We start from the raw sequence: 17,957 nt of genomic DNA on the forward strand, positions 1-17,957 counted from the left end.
GATAATGACTTCAGCTTCTTCTCATAGATACATGTCAGATCTACCCTGGTAATTCTGCCCAACTTAGACCTTCTTACTGGTAGTTACCTTCGGCAATCTTGACCTTCTCATCTGTATCGGCAGGATACCAGCGGCCTCCATATATGCAGCGCTTTTCTTCCTGTCAAAAATGACATCTGCCACTGAGGCTCCAGAGACTGAGACCCCCACCGATCGCTAAAACGAAGCTGCAAAAGCTGTCTTGGGTGAGCGTCTAGTTTCCGATCGGCTTTCCTCGAGAAAGCCGAACGAGCGGTGTACGGGTTGAATAGAAAGTCTATAAGTCCGTGCACCAAGTCCAAAGCTCACTCGCTTTCCGAGGAAAACCAATCAGAAACGAAGCAGCACACTGCTCACTCGAATGCTTCTGCTGCTTCGTTTTAGCGATCGGTGGAGGTCTCAGTGCTCGAACCCCCGTCAATGAAAACTTCTGACTTATCACTATGACATGTGAAAAGTTTTTTGAAAGTTTAGTTATCCTTTAAAAAATCTCAACTATATTTTGCTGAAAATTTTCTGCACGGAAATCAGAGCATGCTGCCCTGCAGGCTCTTTTTATTCTGCGGTTATATTATTGGGCTGCCCCGTTAAATTATATCTAACACCGTTTTTTATTTAATATCCCTCTTGCCAATAACCTCTTACCTCTTTGGTGCCTTGGACTTGTTTTTGCTTTTTCTGCGATGTCCATTTCCCTACTTTAGGCAATACAGTCATATCTTTCATGTATTTCTCCCTCTGTAGGGTGTATTTATGAGTCTTTTCCTGCCATTACTTTTGTATTCGCAGCAAATAACAAAGCGTTTTTCTTTCAAAATTCACACTAAAATCGCAGCAAGAAAACGACTCATGTAAAGGCCAGGATTACACGCTGGTTTTGGAGAGTTTCTTTTACCTTGTATTTTAAGCCAATCCCGCAATCTTAATTTCCGTCATACAAATATCTTTAGTCATAATGTTCGCTTTCTCACCAACTGACTGACATATAAACTTCCCATGACTCAACAGATATCGGTCTAGAAAAGCTACCATCTCCAGATTCTTGGCATAGGCCCCACTCCAAGTTCCGGGCTTACCTGCAGTCCAACCCGCCTCACCCACTCCTGAGTCAAAGGCCATGATGACTCCCTAGGGGGAGCTCTGATGTGCACACCTTCTCTCTACAACACTAGAAACGACTGAAATCTCTCATATCAATCCTGAAGCACATTCATGTCTTAGGGCCATATTTATGGGAAGCCACTTAACTTTAGAATGCTTTTAAATGTGGGGGAAAAAAGTGGAGCCCATAGAGGTTGGTTATTTTCAAACCCATTGGGGGATTTTTATCAAAAGTACTGTTAAGAATAGTGGAGTAGTTGCCCGTTCAAACAAATTAGATTCCATCTCTGATTTTCCTGAGGTCCTTTGGAAAATAAAAGCTGAAATTAGTTTGGTTGCTATGGGCAACTACGCCACTTTTCCACAAGGGTATGTTCACACGTAGCATATATGCTGCAGATTTTTCTTATGGAAAATCCGCAGCATATCACAGTAGGCTTTGAAACGTCCAAAATATGTTATACTGCTGTATGGCACCATTCATGAGTCCAAACTGTAAACAGAAATACCATAGAAGACAGGAAGGAAAATCTTGGTGATGTTTATATTGCATTTTTAATAACTTGCAATCAATGTCTACATTAGAATGAGAAAAGTAAAACATCATTATACAGGTTTTTGTTATTTTTTCATTACACTATGTTTCCAGGTCCAGTGGTCCTTGTACTTTTTTCAGTGTTGCATAATGATATCTTTATCAGCATGCACTTAGAGAAATTTTCCGGCTTTGGACAATCCTTTTTTTTAGGGTGCCCCAGTTTTAGGCCGATCACGCTGATCAGCTATAATCTGCAGAGGAAGCAAGTGTTAAATTTCCCTACAGCACCACCGCATGGGCTGTCCATGTACTGCACGGACATGCTGGGTCCTCCAGAGATAGAGAGACGTTCTTTGTAGCCTCTATCCTCTTTAACTAACTGATCTTGGTTACGCTACTGTACTAACTCAGAATGCCCTACTAGACAATGTTTTTCTTAGCCATACAAACACTACAAACTATTGGTGGTTCCATTCTCTAGTTCCACCTCTTTAATTGGATCCTATCTTTAAATTGGGTCCTATGTCTAGCATAATGCTTGGGTATGAATTCGTTTTTTTTTACACGCAAAGATAAATTAGTAAAAACGACTGCCAACCGATGATATAGCTGGTTGTTAGAATTTGAATGTCATACATTTCTACCTAACAATAATTGTGTTTTTTCTGAATTTCGATTTCTTTTGTGATCGCTTGCCCTTGATCTTTTCCGCATTCACCACGCCTCAGTCAACATTTCCACACCTCATGGCACGCCTGCCAGCCACTAGCAGATGCCTGTTTACACGAGGGGGTGTACCGTAGACAAACAATAAATTTTAGGTAATCATAAAGGATTAGATCAACGAAAAACGAGATGTTTAATGCTGATCGTGCCATCGCTGCACATGAGTGCAATCTTTTAGTTGATATAGCGAACTCTTACACAATAATCACCCTGTGTAAAAGGCCCCTTAGCCTTTAAGGTAGCAGATTCTCGAATATAGTAGAGACGTTCTACTAAAAATAGTCTAGAATTTGTTAGACAGACAAAATAAGAAAGAAAATAATGCAACTATCTGCCCATGCACAGTGTAAGATGAATATTTTTGTGTTTTCTGTCACATCTATAGGACTACCACCCCCTCCCAGAAAAAAAAAAACCCTATTTGGGTCCTACCTCAGTTTGCTGGTTCACACTACATTCCAAATAAAAAATATCTCTGATGTTACCTAGTGGCAGAGGGCCAAGTAGATCCAAGTTCGAAGAAGATAAATGGGGCTAGCTCCATCTAGAGTCGTAGCTAGACACCTAGCCCGGGCAAATGCCCCACCAGCCCCTGTTTGCAACATATCAAAAATTGACAATCCATTACAGGTGAGTGGAAAAGTCAATTTCTACCATTAAATTACTTTTATTCTAATACTAAAACAAAGACCGAATACCTTTTGTGCAAACTTTTGCCTGCATAAAATAGTAACAAGGAATTTAATCAATATTTAAACATACATATTATGCGTATTATAGGCAATTGTGAGGACAATGACCTTTAATTTATAGAAAAAGAACCTGTTCTGAACAATATGGCCACGTGATTTTTATCACATCTTTTTTCAGGCTTTAGAGAAAGAAGAAATCGAAGAAATTTTACAATAAAAAAAGATCATTGCGAAAACTAGAAAAACAAAAACAAATGTACATGATAAAAAAATCCTGACGTAGATTACACATTCCTTCCTCTTTAAATATACAGTTATGTCAGTTATGTCAAATATACAAACATATGTCAGATATAGTCTTATTGCAGGCACAGATCACTGCGTCTTCTTGTTGTGGAGGAATTAATGTCACCAGTTCTTTATAAAAGGGCCAAAGTTCTGGCACCAAAATGTGTGGGGCCCATTTATGTATTATTTGTATGGATCACAGGTAGAGAGGGGCCCATTTCTGTAGTTCTGATGCCTGAAGTTCTGAAGACTTCATGAGAGATATTCTTCTTTAATAGTCAGTGCTGTTGGTGATACCATATTACTGTTGCTACTACTACTACTGCAAATGCCTCCCATCCCTGCAGTGGTGCCAACAGTGGGGGGTGTAGGTGTGGTGGTGGTGGCCTGTTGACTCTGTTGCTGCATCTTTTTCTTGTTTACTTTTCTTTCTTTCGCCCTTCGATTTTGGAACCAGATTTTTACCTGCAGAATAAGACACATATTCAGAAGGTCAGTACAATACAGATATAAAGTACAAAGATCATAACCACTGGCATTAAATTGCCCTTACCCAAGGGGTTGTCCAGTTTCACCAAATTAATGTTATTTTTTGTATAATTAAAAGTTATACAATTTTCCGATATACTTTCCGTATTAATTCCTTGTGGTTTCCAAGATCTCTGCTTGCTGTTATTCAGTCGGAACATTTATTATTCTAGTGGATACAATTCTTTCCATGGTCATTTGATGGATACACAGGTGCTGGGATTGTTAGAAGTCACAAATCTGATACACATACTGTAACAATCCAATCCCAGCACCAGTGTGTCCATCACATGACTATGACCGAATTGTATTCACTGGAAGTAAACAGTTATCGTAAGCGGTTATCATTCAAATCTAAGTTTAAGAATTTAGATGTGATCGATCACCTCTGGATCCTGCGTGTCATTGACACACAGGACCAGCATTCACCGAAGCCATCAGTCCTGCTGACCTGACGGATTTTGCTTTGATGGCAAGATACCTACTATATGTATACAGGATACATAGAAGATTTAGCTTAAAAAGTTAACTTTTTTTTTTTTTAAACAATTCTAAAGTTTTTCAAAGACAATTGAAACAAAGTTTGCCTTCAAAAGTGTACACAGCCTGTATTGCAGTTGGGGCTCAGATCACTGGATGGGTTGCAAAATGCTCTTTATAAAGGCTATGGTAAAAATTATTTACCTGTCGCTCCGTTAGTGACAATGTGGCTGCCAACTCTGCCTTCCTGCGTATTGTAATGTAGCGACTGTAGTGAAATTCTTTCTCCAACTCAAGACGCTGATGATCTGTGTATACAACACGGTATTTGTCTTTTGTTCTTGTCTTACCTAGAAGAGAATAACAGAGACATGTAATAAAATATCTAAATATCTAAAACTTCGACCAAAAATATACAGTACTTAGAGGTTGTCTACTTTTTACAATCCTTTATGTTAGAAAATAAGCTAGGGACATTTCCCTCTATTAACTCATAATGCTTAATGGGATAATAAAAATGGGTTTTCTAAGACTTCGTTCACATTTGCGTCGGGTCTCTGTTCATGGGTTCCCTCTGACCTTTCCGTCACGGGAACCCATGAACGGAATCCAAACAGAAACCATAGGTTTTCGTTTGCATTACCATTGATTTCAATGGTGACGGATCTGGTGCAAATGTTTCCCATTTGTCACCGTTGTGTAAGGATTCCATTGTTTTGACAGAATCAATACCGTAGCCGACTGCGCTATTCATTCTGTCAAAACAATGGAAACCTTACACAACGGTGACAAACGGAAACCATTTGCACCGGATCCATTATCTTTGAAATCAATGGTGATGCAAACGAAAACCTATGGTTTCCGTTTGTTTCCATTTCAATTCCATTCATAGGTTCCCCTGACGGAAAGGTCAGGCGTAACCCATGAACTGGGTCCTGACACAGATGTGAACAAAGCCTAAGCCAGACAAATTCTTTAAAATCCAATACATCTAAAAACAATAATAATATTATAATAATAGATTTGGTAATGAAAACAAGAATAATTGTTGGTTAGAATTATTCATCAAAATGTAAAATATAAGGTCGTGTTCACACGTAGCGTAAATAGTGCGGATTTTCCGCAACTGTTTTTATTGCGGGAAAATGCACAGCATAATACAGTAGCAGCAGAATGAATACGATTTGAACAAATCTCACCCAAATACTGCGGTGCGTTTTTTAATCCGCAGCATAAATTGACTAAAAAGGTAAACTCCCTATTGAATTCAATGAGGAAAACCCGCAACGGAAAAGCAGCGATAAATTGACCTGCAATGCGTTTTTTTTTAGTCAATTTATGCTGCAGATTAAAAAAATGCAGATGTGATTTTTGCTGAGGAAAAAACTGCGATTCCACCGCAAAAATTGCAACTCAGAAAAAAAAAATCTGCGTCCAGCCCTGCCTCCGGGGATGACGTTTTATCCCATGTGACTGCTGCAGCAAATCACAGGCTGCAGGACATCAGAGAGACACGTCGCCATGGCTAGGGTACGTATATAATTTTTTCTCTATGTGCAGTTTTCCTTAGAGGACATTCCGGATGAAAAACTGCCCCACAATTTGGTACCGTTTTTGGCAGAATTTCCCTGCAGCGTCCAGGACGGGTACGCCATACCTCCCAACCATCCCAGATTCAGCGGGACAGTCCCGGATTCTGGGCAGTGACCCGCTGTCCTGAGCGGCCGGGGGTTTGTCCCGCTGTCAACTATATCTGTATCCTCAAGACGCAGATACAGTTGAACCCAATACTGAAGCAGGGAACCATCAGCTCCCTGTTTCAGAATTAGTTCAGAGCGGAGGAGCAGAGGGAGCTCCTCTGCTCGCCAAGGACTCCCTTGGCACAGCGCTACTTTAAGTGATGTGCTCGGGGAAGCCCTTGATATCACTGTCCATATATGGACAGTGACGTCAGTGGCTACTGATTGTGCGGAATCCTCGTTGCCGATGATCTGGCCGTGGGTTCTGCTCTTAGAGGAAACCCCTGAGGTCACTGTCCATATATGGACATTGACATCAGGGGCTCCTCCTGGAGCGAAATCCCTGGCCAGAGTCGGCAACGAGGATTCCGCTCAAGGAGTAGCCACTGATGTCACTGTCCATATATGTACAGTGACATCGGGGGTTCCTCTAAGAGTGGAATCCCCGGCCTATGCTCTGGCTGGGGATTCCGCTCCTAGAGGGAGTCCCAATGGCGCTATCTACAGGAATGGGGGGTAGCGCTATCTACAGTGGGGTGGTGCTATCTTCAAGGGGATGTGGCACTATCAACATTGACACTGTAGCACTATATAGGGGCACTATCTACATGGGCACTTTCTACATGGGCACTGTGGCACTATCTACAAGGACACTGTCACTTTATATGTGTGAACAGGCACTAGGGGCAGCTTTATACTGCATAAGGACAGTTAGGGGGGTATTATACTGTATGGGGCTGCCATGGGGCATTATACTGTATAGTGCAGCTATGAGGCCATTATACTCTATACTGCATTATACTGTATAATGCCCACACTGGGGCATTATACTGTTTGGGGCAGCTATGGGGGCATTATGCTGTATGGGGGTAGCTATGGGGCATTATGCTATATGGGGAATTTGTTTGGGCATTATACTGCATTGGGTCATCTGTGTGGGGATTATAATGTATGGGGGCATCTGTGTGGGCATTATACTGCATGGGAGAATCTGTGTGGGCATTATACTGTATGGGGGCATCTATGTTGGCTTTATACTGTATGGGTGCATCTATGGGGGCATCATAATGTATGGTGGCAGCAACAGGGCATTATACTGTGTGGGAGCAGCTATTTGGCATTATACTGTGTTGGAGGCACTATGGGAGCATGATAATGTGTGGGCTGAACCAGGTGTGTATGGGCGCGGATTGGGTGGGATTAGAGGTATGGTTTAAAAGAAAAAAAATGACCCCTTTTTGTGATACTTCAAAGTTGGGATGTATGGGTACGCTGTGTGCTTTTACACAGCATATCCACCCTGTGTGAACATACCCTAAAAAATATAAATGCAGGACGAATAAATTTTGATCAAATTACTGTGAGATCTTGGGATTGGGGGAGGCAAGTGGCAGCAAGCCAGGATCAGGGTGGCAAGTGCGGTTGATTTTGATTTTGCCATGGGTACCACCTTCTGTGTATACCCCTCTATAGGCTTATGTGATCAGTTGGTGGCCAAAACTGATGTATTATCTTGCAATTAAAAATTTAAGTAAAAGAATAAATCTCATTGTAGCAAAAGAAGTCTCCTCTATCCCGCAAAAAGAATGCTTTTTGAAATGACGATCATTTACCCGCTTTAAGCATGGCATGATCAATTAGTTTGTATGCCTGTATGTACCTTTTACGTGTCTATATATGGTTTTAATTTTTCTAAAATTGTCCAATATAAAACCTTGTTTGTCCTTCTGCCAAAGAAACGAAAGTATATAGCCAAACATAAGTGGATTGTGGTCAATATAACATTTAGAGGTATAGTATAGTATTTTAAGCTTGACAGTCAAAGATATGGCTTTACTACGTACACGTTGGCCTAATATACTACTATATGATGTCAAAGTGTACATTTGCTCATGATGCTTCGATGCATAGGATTATTTTACCTTCATCTCCAACACATAAGAAGTCAGTAGTAAACATTTTACAATCATATTACAATTGCATTAGAACCATCTGCTTCAAAGAAATAATTTTTCAGTGTAATGCTTCGTTCACATCTGCGCTAGGGTCCCGTTCTGACGTTCCGCCTGAGCTTTCCGTCGGAACAGGACCCTGACTGACACAAACGGAAACCAAAGGTTGTGCAAGGGTTCCGTCATTTTGACGGAATCAATAGCGTAGTCGACTACGCTATTGATTCCGTCAAAACGGCGGAACCTTTGAACAACAGAGACAAACGGAAACCATTGGCACCGGATCTGTCACCATTGAAATCAATGGTATTGGAAACGGAAACCTTTGGTTTGTGTCAGTCAGGGCCCCGTTCCGACGGAAAGCTCAGACGGAACATCGGAACGGGACCCTAGTGCAGATGTGAACGAAGCCTAACACAACAGTGTTCAGTCTAATGTAGGTCCAGTGTTTTGGATATTTCATGGGTTTTATAAAGCCGTAGTTATCCTATCATTTATTAACCCTATACCCTACATAACTCTCCTTCCCCCTCTAAAGTGGGTCTAAGAGTAGACCGTGTTCATCAAATACCTTTCATAAAGGGTCATTCCTAGCAAGACTCAAAACCTGACTTAAAACACTACCACCGACCCATTCTTGATACCTCCTGCTGCCTTCCTTCTGAAGTAGGCTTTAATGAACATATCACATAACAGCCTTCCACGTGTTCGGTAATGTATGTAGTACATATTGTGTGGATGGCTGACATATGACTCACTCCTTTTGCAGGCACGTGAGCCGCTGGAAAAGGCTGCAGAGACTGCTGAAATAAGGCATGGAGAATGTTTGAGAATGGGCCCGCAGAGAGAGATAATACATGGGGAGCTAGGGCATGACAAGAAGTCCTTTCAAATCTCAGATTTGGCCCGGAATGACCCCTTAAAGTGTGCCAACAGTGTTTACTAAAATCTTTAGCCATTGCCATGTCATTGGGCCAGAATCTTTGTATAGTTGGCCATATAAATTAGTTGTTTCTTAGTGAATCCAGATAATTTTGATGGGATCCACAGTCAATCGAAAGGCCCTTCTACACAGGCCAATAATCTGGCAAGCAAGCGTTCCCATTCCCGATCACGCTTGTTCATCAGCTGATCAGATATTTTATACGGCCAATAAAATGGTCGCTAGTCGGCAGTACATTTGCCTGTTTATACAGGGAGATGTTCTACCGACATAATGCAAATGCATGGGGACAAATGATCATAGTAACGATTGCTCGTCCCCGTAAATTACCGATCATTGCCAATATCGGTCCGTCTAAAAGGATATTTATTTGTATCGGGAAAACTCAACTGTCCTTTGTTGGGGGACTCAAGGGTTAGATTTTAATCAGCCCTGTGCTGTTTTCTTTATTTCCTCATGAGATAAGCAGCGGTTATCCACCAGCTACTTATTTCATTCTCCTATTGGAAGAACATGCTCAACTAGCCAAACTGAGCACTCCTGACATTACCGTACATCATCCATGAGACAAGGCCTGTGCATCAGGTGGCATCGTTCTATGACTGTAGGGGGCAGCATTTTGACAGATATGCTGTCTATCGCTGCACTTCTCCATCTCCAATTTTGGGGAGGAGAGGGGCATTTCTGTTTTATACTCAGGGCTCAAAAAGTCTAGAAGCACCCACACAAATATGAAGCCTACATGTATAAAGAAATCCTTAAGAAAACCAGAAAATCTTGATATCTGGAACAATTCTACATCCAAGACGTTCTCAACTTAGTGACCAGATTTGGCTCTACTTGGATTTTTTACGTTGACACCTGAAGGTCGAAGGGGGTTAATTGTCACCCTTTAAGATCAAAGGATCATGTAAAGTTTGTATAGCACTTAATTATTGATTTTTCTATACTGTCAACAGATATTAGTTTACCTTTTTTAAACATTGAGGCCTGTAGTCTATGTAGACATATGTATCTAGATATCTAAATCATTACATTTGCTGAAATCAATAACTTAAGATCTACCGCCCTGTTTGTTACACTTTGCTTGAATTTTTTTTCAAAAACAATTCAAATATACTATCCATGATTGAAGGTCATCCCAGGTTCTTCTATTAATTTTTGTTTTCTTTTTCTCATTTGCTTTGGTTAAGTTTGCCCATGCCCTATAGAATCGTCAGAGTCGAGTGACTTATCTAATGTACATGGGCAGCTGAAGGCCAATGGTTAAAATAAATGTTAATTTGACTAGATTATGCCATCTGTACAATGCCCTATCACAGCTTAGCTACTGGGTGTAATTATGACCCAAAATTTTCCCCACCACCAAAGTGCCACCAATCAGGAGGCCAGAAAAAGGAGCTGTGCCCCCGGCTCCCAAGAAATAGGACTCTACTGGTTTGGAAGGAGTCAGGGCTGCAGAGAAGTGTGTCATGTGACTCCACATAGCACTGCTGAATGGCTGAGAGGGTTCACATAGGGGAGGGATTTATGCAGCAACCTATTTTCCACTCACCTGACTTACACTTTGGAAGGCTCCTAATCGAGTATTATAACAGCTTACAAATCTAATAAATGTAAAGAGGACTGTCCTATCAAGTTCCTTTATCAATATACCAAAGAAAACGTCTGCTTTTATATACTCAATTCATTTATCGTCTGTGTTAATTTATGACTCAATATACTATACAAAAACGGCACAAAACGTTTCGGGCTGTGATATTTGAGAGTAAAATAAATTGTTTGTGAGGGAAAACTTGACCTTTTGGTATTATCCACTTGGTCTTTCAGTCTGACTTACACTATTTTGCACCATTACAACCCCACTTGGTTTGACGTATTCCAATGATCACACAGTCACCCACAATTCCCATAAATGGCCAGGACAGTAAACAATAATGCACATACGTCTCTTACATAGTTAGTATGGACAACCATGACCTTCTACATGAATGTTGTGAAGCTTTTAAGGGCATCTCCATAAACATTGCAAAAATGGAACAAGGTTAAAAGGTGAAGAATGGAAGCCATATCATAATGCAGAATTTTGGGACCATGCACAGGCATTTATTTACATTCAAGGGTGTGACTACCTGGGTAGAAGGCATAGCAACTGGCAGCTGAGGAAACCCACCTCATCCAATATAGTTATACTTCAGGAGAAAGCTGAAAACTCAGTTTTTGTCTGATCTGTAGATGTCTACCTCCAAAGTCTCACCTACTTGGTCGGGTGATCCACGGGTGCAGCCTACATGTAGGATCTGGTCCAAATCAGTGGTTGTCGGGACCTGTATAAGGAATAACTCACTTTGATCGATGCATAATTTCCTATACAGGTTTCCAGGAGGAGCATGACAACTAATGCTCAGGACTAGAGATGAGCGAACCGGGACAACCGAACCCGGTTTCGGTCCGAACTTCCGGTAAAGTTCGGTTCGCAGCGAATCCGAACTTCACCGGGTTCGGCCGAACCCGTTTTGACCGAACCCGGTCAAAAACATTATACAAATCGGCAGCCACTTATCTCTATCAATCACTGATAGAGAAAAGAGGCTGCTGATTAAAAATAAAATAAAAAGCATTTCATACGTACCCGGTCGTTGTCTTGTTGACGAGTCCCTCTTCTTCCTCCAGTCCGACCTTTTCTGACGCGGCAGCCTGTGATTGGCTGCAGAGGCCTCTGCAGCCTGTGATTGGCTGCAGAGGCCGCGGCAGCCTGTGATTGGCTGCAGCGCTCACAAGGCTGCATCGTCATCAAGGAATGTCGGGCCGGATGTCGAGAGGGACGCGTCACCAAGGCAACGGCCAGGAGACCGGACTGGAGGAAGCAGAAAGTTCTCAGTAAGTATGAACGTCTTTTTTTTTACAGGTACTGTGATCGGTAGTCACTGTCCAGGGTACTGAAACAGTTACTGCCGATCAGTTAACTCTTTCAGCACCCTGAACAGTGACTATTTAGTGTATGTGCACACACACTAATTACGTCCGTAAATGACGGACGTATTTCGGCCGCAAGTACCGGACCGAACACAGTGCAGGGAGCCGGGCTCCTAGCATCATACTTATGTACGATGCTAGGAGTCCCTGCCTCTCTGCAGGACAACTGTCCCGTACTGTAATCATGTTTTCAGTACGGGACAGTAGTTCCACGGAGAGGCAGGGACTCCTAGCATCGTATATAAATATGATGCTAGGAGCCCGGCTCCCTGCAGGGTGTTCGGTCCGGTACTTGCGGCCGAAATACGTCCGTCAATTACGGACGTAATTAGTGTGTGTGCACATACCCTTACTGACGTCGCCTAGCAACGCTGCCGTAATGACGGGTGCACACATGTAGCCACCCGTCATTACGGGGCCTCATGCACACGACCATAAAAACACCCGTTATCACGGGTCGTAATTACGACCCGAAATAGCGGGCCCATAGACTTCTGTTAGCCACGGGTACCTTCCCGTTTTCTCACGGGAAGGTGCCCGTGCCGTTAAAAAGATAGAACATGTTCTATTTTTTTATTTTACGGGCCGTGCTCGTAATTACGACTCGTAACTACGAGCACGGCCGGCCGGCCACGGGCAGCCGGCCGCTTTTGCGAACCGTGCTGTCATTATAATTATAGCAGCACGGCCCGTAAAATAGAAAAATAGAACATGTTCTATTTTTTTAACGGCACGGGCACCTTCCCGTGAGAAAACGGAAAGGTACCCGTGGGTAACAGAAGTCTATGAGCCCGTTATTGCGGGTCGTAATTACGACCCGCAATAACGGGTGTTTTTACGGTCGTGTGCATGATGGGAGCACGGCTCGGAAAAACGAACGGCTGCCCGTGCTCATCTCCTGAAATAATCTGTGCTGCCTTAAACTCTGTGGACAGGTCAGGATCCTGTTTCTTTTAAATGCTGCTAGGGAACCTGCTCGATCCACTATATAAGGCTACGCTACAGTGCAGCATTTAAAAGAAACAGAATCCTGACCTGTCCACAGAGTTTAAGGCAGCACAGAGTATTTCAGGAGATGAGCGTGCAGATTCAGTGCTGTTGTGAACTCTGCTCTTACCATTACGTAGCTCTCAGTCTGTTATCTCTCCTCCACTCCTGTCCTCAAGAACACCTTCACATGATTGGCAAGTCACCACGTAATGGTAAGAGCAGAGTTCACAGCAGCACAGAGTATTTCAGGAGATGAGCGTGCGGATCTTGTGCGTGGTGGTGACTTGCCAATCATGTGAACGTGTTATAGAGGACAGGAGTGGAGGAGATGTAACAGACTGAGCTACGTAATGGTAAGAACAGAGTTCACAGCAGCACAGAGTATTTCAGGAGAGGAGCGTGCAGATTCAGTGCTGCTGTGAACTCTGCTCTTACCATTACGTAGCTCAGTCTGTTACCTCTCCTCCACTCCTGTCCTCAATAACACCTTCACATGATTGGCAAGTCACCACCCCGCACAAGATCCGCACGCTCATCTCCTGAAATACTCTGTGCTGCTGTGAACTCTGCTCTTACCATTACGTGGTGACTTGCCAATCATGTGAAGGTGTTCTGGAGGACAGGAGTGGAGGAGAGGTAACAGACTGAGAGCTACGTAATGGTAAGAGCAGAGTTCGCAGCAGCACTGAATCTGCACGCTCATCTCCTGAAATACTCTGTGCTGCCTTAAACTCTATGGACAGGTCAGGATCCTGTTTCTTTTAAATGCTGCACTGTAGCGCAGCCTTATATAGTGGATCGAGCGGGTTCCCCAGCAGCATTTAAAAGAAACCGTGTTTGTGTATGTGTGTGTTTGTGTATATATGTGTGTTTGGGTATGTGACTTTGTCTGTTTTTGTTTTTATATGTGTGTGTGTATATATGGGTGTGTTTGTGTATATGTGTTTTGTGTATATGTTTGTGTATATATGGGTGTATTTGTGTATATGTTTGTGTGTAGATGTTTGTGTGTGTTTTTGTATATGTGTATATGTGTGTATATGGGTGTGTGTTTGTGTGTATATATGGGTGTGTTTGTGTATATGTGTTTGTGTATATGTGTGTTTGGGTATGTGTGTTTTTGTTTGTATATGTGTTTGTGTATATGTGTTCGTGTATGTGTGTATAACTGTGTGTGTGTGTGTTTGGATATGTGTGTTTTTGTTTGTATATGTGTGAGTTCGTGTATATGTGTGTGTTTGTCTGTTTATGTGTGTGTGTATATCTTGTTGTGTTTGTGTATATATGTGTGTGTCTGTGTATGGTTGTTTGTTTGTGTGTGCGTGTATATATGTGTGTAGGTGAGTAGAAGTATTGGTATTGTTCACATTGATAACTGTTTTTTTATGTTGTTGCAGATTTTGATGTACCGATTGGACTACATCTACGATTCGTTGGACTACTGCGTAGATCTGCGTTTTTTCAAATTTTAATAAAATGGTTAACGAGGGTTTTGTTGGGGATTTCTTATTTCAATAAAAAAGAATTGTCTTTGTGTTTTTTTTTCAAACTTTATTAGTGCCTAGATAATGGCAGTTGGCTGATTGACAGCGTCCATTATTAAGGCGGTACTTAGTGTTAGCCGGTGCAGAGGCTAGCACTAACCACCCATTATTACCCCGGTACCCACCACCACCAGGGGTGCCGGGAAGAGCTTGGTACGATCCAGTACCCGACCATCTGTTGTGATGGTCGGGTACTGGGGCGGCCGTAGGCTGGTATTATGAGGCTGGGAAGGGCCAAAATCAGTGGACCTTCCCACCCTTGTAATGCTAGGCTGCTGCTGCTGTGTTGTATCGGGCTGGTTATAAAAATGGGGGGGACCCCCACGTCGTTTTTTTTTTGGAATTTAACAAATTTAGCAATAGACGGGTCCCCCACATTTTTAATAACCAGCCATATACAAGGCCGCAGCAGTCTGGCATTACATGGGTGGGAAGGGCCACTGGTTTTGTCCATTCCCAGGCTAATAACACTGTGTTGTATGTGGCTGGTTATGATAAATTGGGTGGAACCCCATGTCTTTTTAAAAAAAAAAATGTAAATAAATAAATAATTTAAAAAAATGACGTGGGGTCCCCCCCACTTTTATAACCAGCCAGATACAACACAGCAGCAGCAGCCTAGCATTACAAGGGTGGGAAGGTCCACTGTTTTTGGCCCTTCCCAGCCTCATAATACCAGCCTGCGGCCGCCCCAGGGCCCGACCATCACAACAGATGGTCGGGTACTGGATCGTACCTGGCTCTTCCCGGCACCCCTGGTGATTTTGGGTACCGGGGTAATAATGGTGGTTAGTGTTAGCCTCTGCACCGGCTAACACTAAGCCCCGCATTAGTAATGGATGTTGTCACTCAGACAGCGGCCATTACTAAAGTGGTAGTAATAAAATTTGAAAAGAAAAAGACAAAGATATAGATAAAATATTTTATTGAAATAAAGCACCCCCAACACAACCCTCATTAACCATTTTATTGTAGAAAAAAAACGTCATCTAAGTAGTCCTCGAAACCGACGTAGTCCAAACACCAAACCTGTAAAAAAAAAAAATAATGAAATAAAACATGTCGTAGGCTTAGATTCAGTTTAATGTGTGATACTGACTGTTATACCATGTATAGAAGCCTGCCGTGAAGTTGACTTAGATACAGGGCGCCAGCAGACAGTATCATACATGGCCATACATACATATATACAAATATACATACATATATACAAACATACATACATATATACAAGCATGCACATATATACATGCAAATATACATACATGCAAACATACACACATATATACGTGCAAACTATCATACATACATGCATACACACACACATGAAAACATACATACATACAAACAAACATGCAAAGATACATAATACATATATACAAGCATGCACAAATATAAATGCAAACATAAATACATGCAAACATAATTACAAACATGCACATATATATATAAACATACATGCAAACATACATGCAAAAATAAAAACATGCAAACATACATACATGCACATATATACATACATACATGACAACATACATACAAACATACATGACAACATACATACATGCAAACATACATACATGCAAACATACATACACACATGCAAACATATATACATGCAAATATACATACAAACATGCACATGTATACATACATGCCAACATACATGCAAACATACATGCACATATATACATACATACATGACAACATACATACATGCAAATATACATACATACACACATGCACATATATACATACATGCCAACATACATGCACATATATACATACATGACAACATACATACATACATACATGACAACATACATACATATATATATATATACACACATGCAAATATACATACAAACATGCAAACATACATGCAAACATACATACATACATACAAATATACATACACACATGCACATATATACATACATGACAACATACATACATGACAACATACATGCAAAAATACATACATGCAAACATACATGCAAATATACATACAAACATGCACATATATACATACATGCCAACATACATGCAAACATACATGCACAGATATACATACATACATACATGCCAACATACATACATGCCAAAAAATAATAATAATACGTTCATACTTACTTTCCTCCTGTCCGGCCTCCAGCGATGACGTTTCATTCATGTCGCCGCTGCAGCCTGTGATTGGCTGCAGAGGCGGTCACGTGGGATGAAGCGTCATCCTGACGTGCGTGACCGCCACTACAGCCTGTGATTGGCTGCAGCGGCGAAAGGGATGAAACGTCATCGCTGGAGGCCGGACAGGAGGAAAGTAAGTACGAACGTATAATTTTTATTTTTTTATTACATTTAAATGGTATTTTCCGCGCGCCGAGCATGTACTGTGAAGGTTGCTGAAAGAGTTAGTGCAGCCCATTAACTCTATCAGCACCCTGGACAGTACTATGCTCGGTGCACGTAAGTGACAGGTTCGGTCAGAACTAGTTCGGTCCGAACCGAACTTTTTTGTGAAATTCGGCGAACTAGCCGAACCGAACTTTTGATAAGTTCGCTCATCTCTACTCAGGACCTGTACGTTCACCTGTGAATCCACCAATCGGCAGGGAAATCGTAGGGGATACTTTGGGGGTGAGGTGGGCGCTTCCACTCTGGGGATAGCGTTTAAGGGGGTAGTACTATTGTTGGAAGATGGCAGGAGCCTGGAGAAGGGAGGATGGTACAAAGGGGAGAGTTGGTAAAAGGTGTTAAAGAAGCTTGTGAAATCCTCAATCTATTTCATGGTGGTAGCCATAACCAACCATAACCTGTTAAGCCATGTTTGCAATTTATTTATGTAAGTCGCTCCTACTTGAAGCTCTTCGGCCCCAATATAAAATTGGTCACAGAGCTTCTACCTACCATGTGTAATTTATAATACTAGTGTCTGTATATCTGACAGAGGGGCCTTTTGGTTTGCGACTCCAACCTCTGCACCTCCTATAGCTACACCCTTGGTAGGTACATAGATACTGATTATACTGACTCCATATACAAATACTGAGTGAAGGGCTGTTTGTCTCCTATAGACTTACTATACGAGAAAAGGACGGCACCTTTGAGCCATTTTCACATTAGTATCCACGTAAGCCGTCTGTTTATTTATCAGCATTAATGAGCCACTTCATTTATATTCCTCTAACGTGTATAATGATTTATAACTGTCCATGTGATAGGCACGGTATTAATTTCCTTTCCCAACTGTAGACAACTGTCTAATCTGGGCAGATTTTTGAGACCCACCTTTATTGATTTCTACAGAAGCTAAAGTAATAATCAGTGGCACATTAACCCTGTCCCTAATTATCTCAAGTGAGAACTTTAAGGCTCAATGCACACGATGCGTATTATGTGCGGTTTTGCTGCGCGGTTTTGC

General features: G+C 41.9%; 1 protein-coding gene across 1 annotated transcript in view; it reads right to left on the bottom strand.

The window, feature by feature from the left end:
• Window positions 1-1,757: 1,757 nt before the first annotated feature.
• Window positions 1,758-17,957, bottom strand: part of CDX1 (caudal type homeobox 1) — a 32,430-nt gene continuing 16,230 nt past the window's right edge. Inside the window, exons 3-4 of the mRNA XM_075856175.1 lie at window positions 4,597-4,742; window positions 1,758-3,849 (exon numbers count right to left, since the gene is read on the bottom strand). Of these exons, the coding sequence (XP_075712290.1) occupies window positions 3,637-3,849; window positions 4,597-4,742 (359 nt within the window). The 3' untranslated portion in view covers window positions 1,758-3,636. The remainder of the gene's footprint in view (window positions 3,850-4,596; window positions 4,743-17,957) is intronic.

The sequence above is a fragment of the Rhinoderma darwinii genome, chromosome 3 (genome assembly GCF_050947455.1).
Source record: "Rhinoderma darwinii isolate aRhiDar2 chromosome 3, aRhiDar2.hap1, whole genome shotgun sequence".
Taxonomy (NCBI): Eukaryota; Metazoa; Chordata; class Amphibia; order Anura; family Rhinodermatidae; genus Rhinoderma; species Rhinoderma darwinii.